A 12,839-nucleotide genomic window follows, 5' to 3' on the forward strand; every position below is an offset into this window, starting at 1 on the left:
GGTGAGTACGTTGAGGCCTCTCGTTGGTTTGTTGTAGTAATTTCAAAACGAAGCCATGGTAAAGTATTAACTCATCGTGTGGTTAAGAACTTCATAATCGCATGGTTTCGGGATCAGTCGCTTAAACGCATCATTGTGTTTACATTTTGTGCTTCTCCCAAAACCGATAAGCTACAAACAGTGCCGTTGTGGTCAACAAGTTTGCTTGGGGGCCTTGAAATTAGCGATCCCTTACTTCAAAACACGGGTATGGGTTAATGGCAGGAAGCACATCCGCTTATAAAACAGGGTCGTTTAATTTATTCCAGCAAGTAAAACTGAATGAACGAACATTTGTGTTGGTTTAAATTCAACGCACGTGTGACTAGTGTGTCTCCACAGGATTTCGTGAAACGAGGCAAAACAGTTTACTATGCATTAATGTGGATTCCTTGTTTTAGTTCATGGAATCCTGTCTTAGGATGGTGGCGATTTGTAGTTCAAATCTAACTAGAAGACATGGCTCTTTTCTATGACTTTTTACCAATGTTTGAGATTGTTATTAAATAATGAGCAAGATGTGAACGCTGTAATATGCAGATGTGGCATTTTGTTCAAGTGTCGTCTTCTATATCCCTGGTTTGACCAAAGCTTTGAATGGATTTGGTAGGCGGAAATCGAAAGAAGCCCATCGTGTATGTATTACTATCAAGTGTCACCATCATTCATGCAGTCTTCCATGAAAACCTGGAAGAAATGTTCTCTTGCTCAAAGACAGGTGAGGTTTGGTGACATGAAGGGCATCTGCCTGTAGAAAATTTACCATGACATGTAAGAATGGGAAGTGGTTGTTAAAACAAGGACGACAATTGTAGTTTATGTACTGAAGATTATCTTTGTGGATAGAAGCAGTTGTATTCTGTTGAAAGCTCTATTCTGTGGGCCTTGGTTCAGGTACCTGATCTGGTTAACCATTAACAAGGAATCCACATTAATGCATAGTAAACTGTTTTGCCTCGTTTTACGAAATCCTGTGGAGACACACTAGTCACACGTGCGTTGAATTTAAACCAACACAAATGTTCGTTCATTCAGTTTTACTTGCTGGAATAAATCAAACGAATATGTCATCGAGACCCTGTTTTATAAGCGGATGTGCTTCCTGCCATTAACCCATACCCGTGTTTTGAAGTAAGGGATCGCTAATAATATACTTTCTTTCTTACAATTATAATTGTCCTGAAAACAATACAAAAAAATCTTTGTGAAGATAGCTTTCATTATTAAAGTGGTGTTTGGAACATAGATTAAGTTTCACGGGTTTTAATTTCGATGACTTGAAAACAGAAACTTTGTACCATAATACCAAGGGCAGTTTCAGGAGGGTTGCTATGAAAAGGGTTAACAACACTAGGTGTGTGGCTATGATGGAAATGTCATGATCTGTCAATCCACTGATTTTATCAAGTTTGATGAGAATTTATTTTGACGCTGAGCACACACATTAATATTTTAGTAAACTTGGCAATTTTTCTGCCCTTTACGAGTTTTTAACACTTTAGTATTTAGATTACGCTGTCAAATGTAATGCTTATTTCTTGACGTTGTTTCAAATTAATCAAGGTTTATATCATAGCTTTGAGATTTTGATGATGTGGTTGTATGTATTTATGTTTTTAGAATTACATTGTAGGGTACCTAACGCAGAAAGACACTATGAGACACATTCACTCAGTCATATACAAAATGTGACGTCGTTGTGGTATAAAATGTCCTGTTGATAATAGAAAGATTGCAGTGTGGAAGATGTTTGTAAGCCATTGCAGAACACACAAAAACTTAGTTTCACTTCAACATTTAAACTTCATTTGTGACAAAATATTTTTCGGCGCTTTGAAACCATGACCTGTTCACTGACAAAACTTCATGCTGCATCTGAGAGAGTTAGTTCATGATATATGTGTAAATGTGCATGCATGCATATACACAAATGTATGTAAGTATATAGACGTGTATGTAAATGTATGCGTTCAAGTTGTATGTATAACTGTTATTCCGTCGATGGTTGTGTGTATATATACACACACACACATTTGTTCTGAGCACATGGTCTCAGATCAAGTCACTTGCTGTGCAAGTACATCGTTGTAAATAAAAAAATTATCTCTATGAAATATATTGTTTTAATCGAAATGAAAATAAAATTTCGTATTGACATTGACCAGCCCTTGCATGCATACAGTGTGTTTAACGTGCATAACACAGAAAGACACACACACACCGTAAGACATATACACGCTCATACACATACCTTCACCGACAGAAAATGTGACAGTCTCATCGTTAGAATTAAAAGTTAAAGTATAAATGTGAAACATAAGATCAAGTCTTTTTTTTTTTGTCTTTTTCAAAGAATACTTGGTTTATATTTGTCTTAGACTGTGTGATTTGAAAGGGAATTGGTTGCTGTTTGTGATGGTCAAGCATCTACATAGGTGCTCTCTGGTTGGGACTGGTGTGTAGCCATGATGTACTCGAAATCTGTCAATCCACTGAATAAATCAGTTTGACGATAAACCATTTTGACTCTGAGCACACACTTTTGGAAAAGGACTATGACCTGTCTGTTGCCTGGGCTTGGGAATTTGATGTGTGAACGTACTTTCTAAAAATTTTGTGGGGTGCAAAATCAATTTTCACATTCTTGTGTTTAGAAAACAGCATAAAAATCTCAAAGCTACGAGATAATGCTAAAAGGTTGGCTGAAAGCAATGGATAAATAAGCATTACATTTGACAATAATCTGAATGCTAAGGAATTAGACATCAAAATCTGTCTTTTGGCACTGTGAGAATAATTTTAGATTATAATTTATATTCAGTTAGAATGATGGATTAGATTCAGAGTAAAGTATTAGGTTTGTCTTCCTACATTGTTTCACATTCCTTATTCGAAAATGACAAAACAAATTCAAATGGATATATGTACGATAATGTAATTATTTTGTCCAATTTCAATTTACTGCTCTGAAACAGTGTATTGGTTCTAGTGACTATTTCTTTTGCATCATTGTTGTTTAATATGCACCTTTCATGCAGACATGGGTTGGATGGTTTGACTGGAGACTCGACAGGGTTTTTTTACAGCTGGATGCCCTTCCTAACACCAACCATTCTGTAGAGTGGTGTGATGCAAGTTAATCAGAAAAAAACTGCCAAGCCTGGTTTCTATGATTTCATTTGTGTTCCTTTATTCTTGGTGGTGGCCACATAATTGGTGTGTAACCATGATGCACTGTCAAGATCTGTCAATCCACTGATTAAATCAACTTGATTGATAAACCCATATGACACTGAGTTCACACTATTTTTGGCCTTGAAAACCTGGTTCTGATTTAGCTGGGTTCTCTGTTTGGTCTAGGTCCATATGACCCTTGAGGGTCCACATAAGATTTTGTTGTTAAAGTTTATGTTTGGTTTATATTTCTACAATACACAAAATATTTAATGCAAAAATATAATTGTTTTTAGGTAGCGAATGGTTGTGAGAGTTCTAGCCCTTGAGTAAAATAAAAAATTAATGGGATCCATAGATGAAAAAAGAATGAAGAACAACTTGTTTAGAATACGGAGCAATATCCATAACCTTAGCAGGGGCTTTGGTGCGACTGATAATCTGCTTACACATGCATGTCAACATCTGCAGGAAAGACAGAGAGAAGATTGTTAGTGCAGGGTGGAGGGACTGAAGGTGGTGAGGTGGGGGCAGCTTGTGGTATTGTAGTAGGGATAGAAAAATATGAGGAGACTGCATGTCTGTGAGGCAGAGGCTGGAACTTTTGTTGTGAGATATTTCCGTTGTTACTACCATTAACCCTTTAGTGTTCAGAATACTCTGTTAAATATAATACTTTTTCACTCAAATTGTTTTGAATTAATCCTGCATTATCTTATATCTTTGAGGTTTCAATGATGTGATTGTTTATTTTTAGAATGGCATTGTAGGGTAGGTGTGAAAAGCTAGATATCGCCTGTTTGAATATAAAACATGTAGAATATATTTGGCCGGTTTAAATACTAAAGGGTTAAACCCAATTCATGCTCACTGCTATTGGGGTGAAGATGGCTATCTGCAAGTGTGAGTCAGAGTGGCTTTCCACCAAATCTCCCTTGCCATTCACTGGCACAATACCTCTTCCGTTTTCTCTGCTGGGACCAGGGGGTGGTCTGAATCAAGAGAGCATAAGAATTTTGTAGTTCACTACACATACAATAACCTACTTCATTGTTGACTGATTCACTGAACTAGTCTATAATAAGGATATGTAAATATTCACTCCTCCAGAAACTGTTTATTTTAGCCCTTCAGCATTTAATCCAACCCAAATATTCTTCCTGTTTAACCCTTTAGCATTCAGATTATTCTGTCAAATATGATATTTATTCATCCATATTGTTTTAAGCTAATCATGCTTAATCATTTTGTAGCTTTAAGATTTCGATGATGTTATCACCTGTTTTTTAGATTGACATTTTAGGTTGGTGTGAGATACCAAATCTGGGCAGTTTTAAGAGAAAACAGGTAGATTATTTGGGCCGGTTTAAACACTAAAGGGTTAATGTTCAAACCAACCGGATCCAACCTCTCACACCTACCATACAATTTTCATTCTAAAATATACAAACACACCTTTGAAATCTGAAAGCTACAAAATGTGTGATTAATTCAAAATTTTATGAATAAATAAGCAATATATTTGACAAAAAAATCAGAATGCTAAAGGGTTAAGAATGGTGATCGGTAGAACAACAGGGAATGTAATGACTTGTTTTGCAGTATTCGTTGATGTTCTGGTGTTAGAAACTGTTATTACGATGCTTTTCATATTCTCCAACAGTTCATTCATTATGGAAGGAACAGAGAAAAAGAAGCCTGAGACTAAAGCAGCAGTAGCAAAGAAGGCATCAACCAAGCGCCGGCCTCGTAATCCAGTCATATCTTCAAGTGGTTTGAGGAGGTTTTCTCGATCTCGGGTGTACAAGAGGAGGAGGATCTTCATCAAGAAGGAACAACCTAAGACAAAAGCAGCTAAGAAGGTCAAACCTGCAAAGTATGTCGTGAAGCCTATTGGTGGTGAGAAAAATGGTGAAACGAGGAAAGTCCGTGTTAAGCGATTGGTGAGTCATTGTATTTTTCTGTTTCCTGTGAGATTGAGTGACTACTGGGTTGCTTCAAACTAACATGACATTACTTTCTTTGTCTCTTGGCAAATTATGTTGCTATTTTAGGTCACGTTGGCTTTGGTATAGTTTATTAGTCATGTTAGTATGTTTAACCTTTTAGCATTTAAACTGGCCATATCCAGCTCAATTTTCTGTTCAAGCTGTGAAGGCGCCTGGCTCAGTGGTTAGAGTGCCGGGTTTGCAATCGTGAGGTAGTAAGTTTGATTTCCAGGCTGGACTGTGTTGTGTTCTTGAGCAAGACACTTTATTTCACTTTCCTCCAGTTCACTCAGCTGTAGAAATGAGTTGCAATGTCACAGGTGCCAAGCTGTATTGGCCTTTGGGTAACATCGGTAGCATGGGAACTTTAAAGGTTCTTACATAATTCTGTTTTGTTTTTTTTCATTGACCCCTGACAAAAAGACTTCTTGCAAGCAGTGTCTGTGAGATGCTAAGGTATTTAACCCTTTAGCATTTGATTTGGCCAAAATATTCTGTTTTATGTCCAAACTGACCAGATCTGGCCTCACACCTACCCTATAATATCATTCTAAAAATGAACAGTTACCTGTCAAATTCTCAGTTACAAGATGATGCATGATTAATTCAAAGCAATGGGAATAAATAATTGCTTTTGACAATAATCTGAATGCTAAAGGCTTTAAATTCTTTATTGGAAGAACCACTAAATTATTCTGTGTCTGGGGAGAGTCATTTTCTTTTTGTGCCTTATAATTTAACACACTCACTGGTAAAATTTCCACTTATTCCTTATTTATTTTCCTAAAATTTTCGTTGCGTCTTGCAACCTTTTCAATAGTCTTGACTTTGTCCGTTATTCACACTGCATTCCTTTTTGTTTGTTTGTGGATCAGCACAATGTTTACAAAATGTTCCTAACATGGGAAAAGAAATCTGTTTCTTGTACCTGTGTGGTCAGTAGCAAATTTCCATTCTGCTGTTCTTTGTTTCTTTGGACAGTCTGTTTCCCTGACTACTGACTTGATTTCAGTGTCTCAGAACTGAAACGAGATATATTTTGTGTAGTGGGAGCTGGATCGTAATCTTCTCCACTTTGTCATATGTAGAAATATTGACCCACAACTTCAGGGTTTAAATTTATGCTCCATCCTTTTGTCAGTAACATTGGTAGATTGGCAAGTTACAGCAATTTAGCTGACATTTTACTCAACTTGTGGTAATGGAACTAAAATTACGGTACCTTGATCGTAGTTTTGATTAGTTGCTTGGTTGTCAACCTTTCTGTAAAATTTTAAAGAATAAATAAATGGTAGGTGCTGTAGAAGTAACATTGACCTTTATACAGTATGAAATTTTTTCTTCCAGCCTCGCCATATTCCAACACAAGAAGGTAGAAAAAGACAGTCGAAACACAGGAAGCCATTCTCTAAGCATAAGCGTAATCTGCGCAAATCTATTGTTCCTGGAACAGTGCTTATTCTGTTAGCAGGAAGGCATAAGGGAAAGGTATGTGTATTTCTTCAGTTTTGTGGATGTTAACTAATGTCCATCTGTCTTTTCTTTTCTCTCTCTCTCACTCTTTCCTAATTAGTTGCTGTTTAAATTTATGTGCAATAAACTGGTTATATTTCAAATACACAGAATATTTTAACATTTTTTAAATATACAATCCTAATAATATTTAATGTTTAATCATGAAAAATGTATAATAGGAATTTTTAAACATCAAATGACCACGAGGGTCCCACCTCCTTGAGTAAAACGGGAGTCGTTCAATATAATCGGTTGGCTTGGGATTGTTAATGCTAAGAAACTAACTTAAATCTTCCTGGTCTTGTGCCGGGATTTGCATTTAGCACATTTGTTGCTGTTAATTTTTGTGCCAAAGGTTTAAGATTGTCATGAATTGAAAAATTATATAGGACTGAGTGATCTCTTTAACGATATGCCCTAACAGTTTTTTTTTCTCTTGGTGAAACGCTATGCCCTAACAGTTTTTTTTTCTCTTGGTGAGGAATTACTTTCTGTACAGAATTTAAAATGGTTAATAGTGGAAGAAGCTTGTGGATGGATACATGTTGAATATTAAAGATTAATTTTTACTAACCAACATATTGTGATGTTTGGAGCACAAAGAAAGGGCCCATAATCAATTCTGTTGCATAACTTTTGTCTCAAAGTGACCCTAATTACAAGTAAATTCAACAAAATATAAAAATAAATTTTGTTTAAGCATCACCATAGAAAATGTCAGCTAATATTCAATTTTAATATAGAACTGTGCATATCACTAGATTATTAATTGCATTTAAGGCACATAAGAACAGGTAAAATAAAAGTGAAATAAACTCACATGCATACATGAATACACAGCCCTAGTCAAACCATCCAGCCCATGCCAGCATGGACAACAGACATTAAATGATGATATGTAATAAAGATTTACAAAAGAAATTAAATCAAAACTTGTCACTCACCTGACAGGTAAATAAAAAGTGAAAACGAAGTAAATTTGAAAAATATTTATAAGATCAAATCATACATATATACACTATTCCCACTATTTCTGTGCTGGTAACTTGTAAAACATCCCACTCTACATAATGCAACCTTGCAGAATGAACATTGGAAAGCAGTTTTAATTTTGTTTTTTCTATATCCAATGGCAGCCCTTTTCTACTAGCAATAACTGTAGCACACGTATATGTTATCACAGCTTCTAAATCCACTGCAAGTTTAACCAAACTAAAAAAAAATTTATCAAAAAATAATATATGGCTGTGGTTACAGTATGGAAGCGATAAATTCCAGACCACATCGTACCAGAGGCCATGCTGACTTACCTAGTTGTCCCTTTTCCCTCTATAAAAACTAAAACCACAACAGTACCCTGTATTTGCTTTGCAAATCTTCCAAACTTTGATCCCCCACTTTGTGGGTTTTCCTGGCATGTATTGTCGGAAATGTAGTCTGCCTTTATACCTCACTATGTTCTCATCAATGGATAAAGGTATATACCAGGGTTGTAAAGTGTTTTATATGCAAATGCAGTTATTGAAGGGTCTTATTTTAAAAAAAGGGAGCTAAGTTTGGTTCTCCTTGTACTGGGGTACTACTAGTGTCTCACACGTAAATAGTTTTACAAATCCTGTCTTGATGCTGGAAATGTATTGGACTCCAAAAGGTGCATTACTCCACTTCAATTTCTTTCAAAAATTGAAATAAAAAGGGAGTATTCTATTTACTTATATTATTGAAGACAGAATGGGTTTGTTAGGAAACGTCCCTTATTTTTGTTTTCATTTAAATGTATTGTTTCTTCAGTACTGATGATAACAAGAATTGTGAAAACTCTATGATAATTCTTTCTTTCCTCTAGCGTGTTGTATTCCTGAAGCAGCTTAGCAGTGGTCTGCTCCTTGTGACAGGTAAGGGCTTTTATAGTATTTCTACCATTTTGGCCTTTCTTTTACCATGATATTCCTGCTGTTGTCTCCTGTTTATTTCTATATTAGGGTAGTGTTCAGAGCACAGCAAGGAGGTTACTCAAATAAATTTACAAAATTTTCATTTTAGAGTTACTCTAATTACATGAATTAAGTAAAATATACAATTTGCCATCCTTTAAAATACCATTTTCAATATTTGGGATAAATAATAATAGTCGACAGTTGTGTGCGTATAAAACTGCATGTGTGTGCAAAGAGGCAACAAGAGAGCACGAAATATTATTGGAGTTTGGGAAAGATATCCTAGTGAAGGATAGCAACAGAATTTTCTCATGTTATATCAAAGATAAGGTGCATTCTAAGGATACATTGTGTATATATACACACACACAGGGAATTGTATTTGTGCCCATATCCATTAGCATCCCTCCCTTGTTTGCAATCAGAATGCCATATGTTTGTTGAGAGGCGTTCTTTGTGCAACATGTAGTTGAATGTTGTCTTGCAAGAGAATTGGCCTGTCTATAAGGGATTGAAACATCAAACCTTGCTGCTAACTCACATGTAGTTTGAGATGTGTCCACTTCCACTACAGTTTCCAACTCATCATTATCCACCTTGGTCTCGGGTCTACCACGGGGCTGATTTTCAAGAGTAAAGTCACCAGGCCGGAACTTCTCAGACCATTAACGTACAGTGAGCTCATTTGCCACATCTTCGTCAAATACCTCATTGCTGTTTGGGATGCATTGGTTCCATGACAGAACTATTTATAAACAATACGAATTTTTGATCTATCCATGGAATCACAAAAATTGATTTACAAAAGAAAACTCACAATGTAATCAAATACCATGAATTTTATAGCGTAAAGTGATGTAACTCTTCAATGCTGTAAAGGAAAGAATTGCCAGGATAGGGGCATAAAGTCTGACATTTCATTCAGAATGACCTGATAATGTAAATGTTCAATTTCCTTCTCTTAAGTTGAGCTCCCGTTAACAAATATAATTCTTTGATCTGTCAATCCTCTGAACTCTCATGTCTATAAATTCTTAGCAAGTGAAACCTCATTATCAATTTATTTTCCCCAGTCCTTGTGTATACATGTCTCTCTGTGTTTTTTTTTGTGTACTTAATCTTTGCCGATGCGATTGTTTCAGGTCCATTTGCAATGAACGGCTGCCCGCTGCGTCGTGTCAACCAGATCTATGCCATTGCCACCACAGCTAGAGCTAACGTGAGCAAGGTCAAGATACCACCCAGGATAAATGATAACTATTTCAAGAGGAAGGCCAAGAAGACTAACAAACACAAAGAAGTGGAATTGTTTGAAACAGAGAAGAAGGTAAATTCACTTTTGGATCTTGTTAACCCTTTAGTGTTCAGAGTAATCTGTCAAGTGTAATGTTAGTTTATATTTTGAATTAATCTTTAGATTATCTTGTTAAGTGATTTTGCTACCGTGATTGTTTAGTGTTAGAATGACATTTTAGGGTTCAGGTGGGAGCCCAGATCTGGCCAGTTTCAACATAAAACAGGTCAAATGTTTTGGCTGGAGATGGGTGCTTTGAATGCTAATGGGTGAAGACAATTTACTAAACCATGGGTGGTCTTGAGTATATTTTTTTATCCTTTTTGCCTGTTTCAGTCATGTCACAGTGCAATGTATATTGCCTTAAAAAATTCAATCCCGTTTTTTTTTTTTTTTTTTTTTAATGCTACTTATTTTATCAGTCTCTTTTCTTGGACTGCTATGTTATTGGAGACACATATGCACACATGTATATGATAGGCTTCCACTCGGTTTCCATCTATTGATTTCACTCAGACACAACTAGACTGCTTCATCAAATTCATTTCAATAATTAGCATAAGTGGTTGGGAACAGAAACAATTATTTGTTTTCTATTTACTATTCAAAATGAGATTTTTAATGTCAGTGTACTTGCTTGAGAAAAGGCTTCATGAGGTGGTGTTTGTAATATCAAGCTGGTTACCTACTTTGCTGTGGTAATATTATAACCAATAAATGTGAAGACATTTCTTAACAGTAAGTGTTAGGTGCTTCTGCTCAGCTGAAGTGTAAGCTGGATTGCCATAAAATGCTGACTTAAGCCTTCCGTTACCAACCCGGCTGAAACCACCTCTGGTTTCTGTGTACAAATGTCTTGTTTTCATAGGTTTTGAATTAAAATCTTCCACCAAACCTTAGTCACAATTTATGTTCCTAAAACTGGCTGAATGATAACTAAGTTATTTTACTAAATTCTTTGTTATATTTAAAATAATGGAAAGAAACACAGCACATCTCAAAATAAATACAGTAACGAAAGGGTTAACATTTTTACTATGCTAAACCTTGAGGACAGCTTAATGTTATATGTTTCTTTGATGACAGTGGAGATGTAAAGGATATTAGGTGACCATCCACATTGTAGTAACAGTCATAGTGTAAGGAGGTACAACTTTTTTTTTCCCCCTAAAACTCCTATTAATGGTTTGTGGTATAGTGTAGGTATTAATTTTAATTTCTGCAGAGACCAGTCTATTTCATGTTTCCATTATCAAGTAAGGAGTTATTTTGCATGTTGTGTGTCTGTCTGTCTGTCTGTCTATCTCACAGATTGTCATTGTACAAAAGTGTGGCAACGGTGGACGTTCTTCTAAATGTTTTATTGTTTTGATTTCAGGAGTATACCCTGACAAAAGAACGTAAAGAGGACCAGTTGGAGGTGGATAAGCAGGTTATTGATTCTATCAAGAGGCATAAGGAGAGGAAACAACTGAAGGGATACTTACAGTCAATGTTTGCTTTGAAAAATAAGATGTACCCCCACAAGATGTTATTCTAAACAGTGTACAAGTTGTTCTTTGGGAATAAATCTGTACAGGTCATACGGGGTCTTTGGCTGTTTTTTTTTTATTATTTGTTTGAAGAAGTGTGAGGTTTTGTCAGTTTGAGTCTTGTGACTCTTAGACGTGGTCCTGAAGCAGCAATTAGTTGTGGGAGTGGAAATGGTAAGAATTGATCTTTTTATTTGATGTCCTTCTGTCGTCTTGCTGGTTTAGCTATTCATCTATTAAATCTTATCTTTTTATGTTTAACTTGTTTCAGTCATTAGACAGGCCATGCTGGGGCACCGCTTTAGATTTTTAGTCGAACTAATCAACCCAAGCACACGTTATGGGGATGTAAACACACCGAATCTGGTTTGTAAGCAGTAGTTGGGGACAAGTATACACACACTCACATATATATATACATACACACGTGCGCATATATAATGTATATTATATCTTTTACTTGTTTCAGTCATTGCACTGTGGCCGTGCTAGAGCTGGAGCATGTTTATTACACACACACACATATATATATATATATATATATATATACACGCACACACTCTCAACAAAGGGACTGTTGTGAAGAAGGGGTCCCGAGGCATTCTTGAAATAGCAACCAAATCACCCTCAAATCTTACATCAATAACCAATAATTCCTTGGGCTGACCAAAGCCTTGTGAGTGGATTTGGTAGTAGGTGGCAACTGAAAAGCCCATAATATATGTATGTGTCAGTCCCTGTCTTCCCTTGACAACTGGTGCTGGTGTTTACATCCCTGTACCAAGTACTAGACTTACAAAGAATAAGTCCTGGGGTCGATTTGCTTGACTAAAGGCAGCGCTCCAGTATGACCACAGTTACATGACAAACAAGTAAAAGAATAAACTAAATTTCCACAGTAAAGCAGTTGCTACTTCGTTGGCTAGATTGGTAGGAAGGTTTGTTGAAGTTAAATGGTGGTTTTGGGTTTCAATTCCTACCAAAGTTTAAACATTTTTTTATTAACTAAAGTTGTTTATAATTGTGGACAAGTGGCTAGAGATGGTCACAACTGGAGTGTCTAAAAGTAGCAGCCAAATTTCCCTCAAAAAAGATTGTGAAAAAGGGTTGCAAGGCAACCTTAACGGAGTAACCAAAAAAGTAAATTTAAATATCTTAATTTTCTCATTAAGATTGTTACTGCTTCAGTGGCCCAGTAGGTAAGGGTGTTTAGAAGTAGTAATGTAATACAGGAGTGGAAGTTTCAAATCTCTGCCAAGGAACTTTTTTTTTTTTTTCTTTTAAATCTTTTGATAAAACAAAAAAAAAAAATCTTTCTTGCAGGACTTCCTTGAGATTGAACCCTGACCAGGATGTTCAA

The 12,839-nt window shown here is 36.0% G+C and overlaps 1 protein-coding gene and 1 non-coding gene across 2 annotated transcripts; both read left to right on the plus strand.

Moving 5' to 3' along the window:
- The first annotated feature begins 1,395 nt into the window (after positions 1–1,395).
- Positions 1,396–1,478, plus strand: LOC115224580. The gene has a single exon (XR_003882866.1). It is a non-coding gene; the product is annotated as a small nucleolar RNA snoR14 (small nucleolar RNA).
- A 3,276-nt stretch (positions 1,479–4,754) lies between these two features.
- On the plus strand, positions 4,755–11,532 carry LOC115224335 (60S ribosomal protein L6). The gene is made up of 5 exons (XM_029795205.2): positions 4,755–5,156; positions 6,549–6,689; positions 8,563–8,611; positions 9,796–9,980; positions 11,326–11,532. The coding sequence occupies exons 1-5, from the start codon at positions 4,770–4,772 to the stop codon at positions 11,485–11,487; spliced, it is 924 nt and encodes a 307-aa protein (XP_029651065.2). The 5' UTR covers positions 4,755–4,769; the 3' UTR covers positions 11,488–11,532.
- Positions 11,533–12,839: the final 1,307 nt, after the last annotated feature.

Source organism: Octopus sinensis, linkage group LG25, assembly GCF_006345805.1.
Source record: "Octopus sinensis linkage group LG25, ASM634580v1, whole genome shotgun sequence".
Lineage (NCBI taxonomy): Eukaryota > Metazoa > Mollusca > Cephalopoda > Octopoda > Octopodidae > Octopus > Octopus sinensis.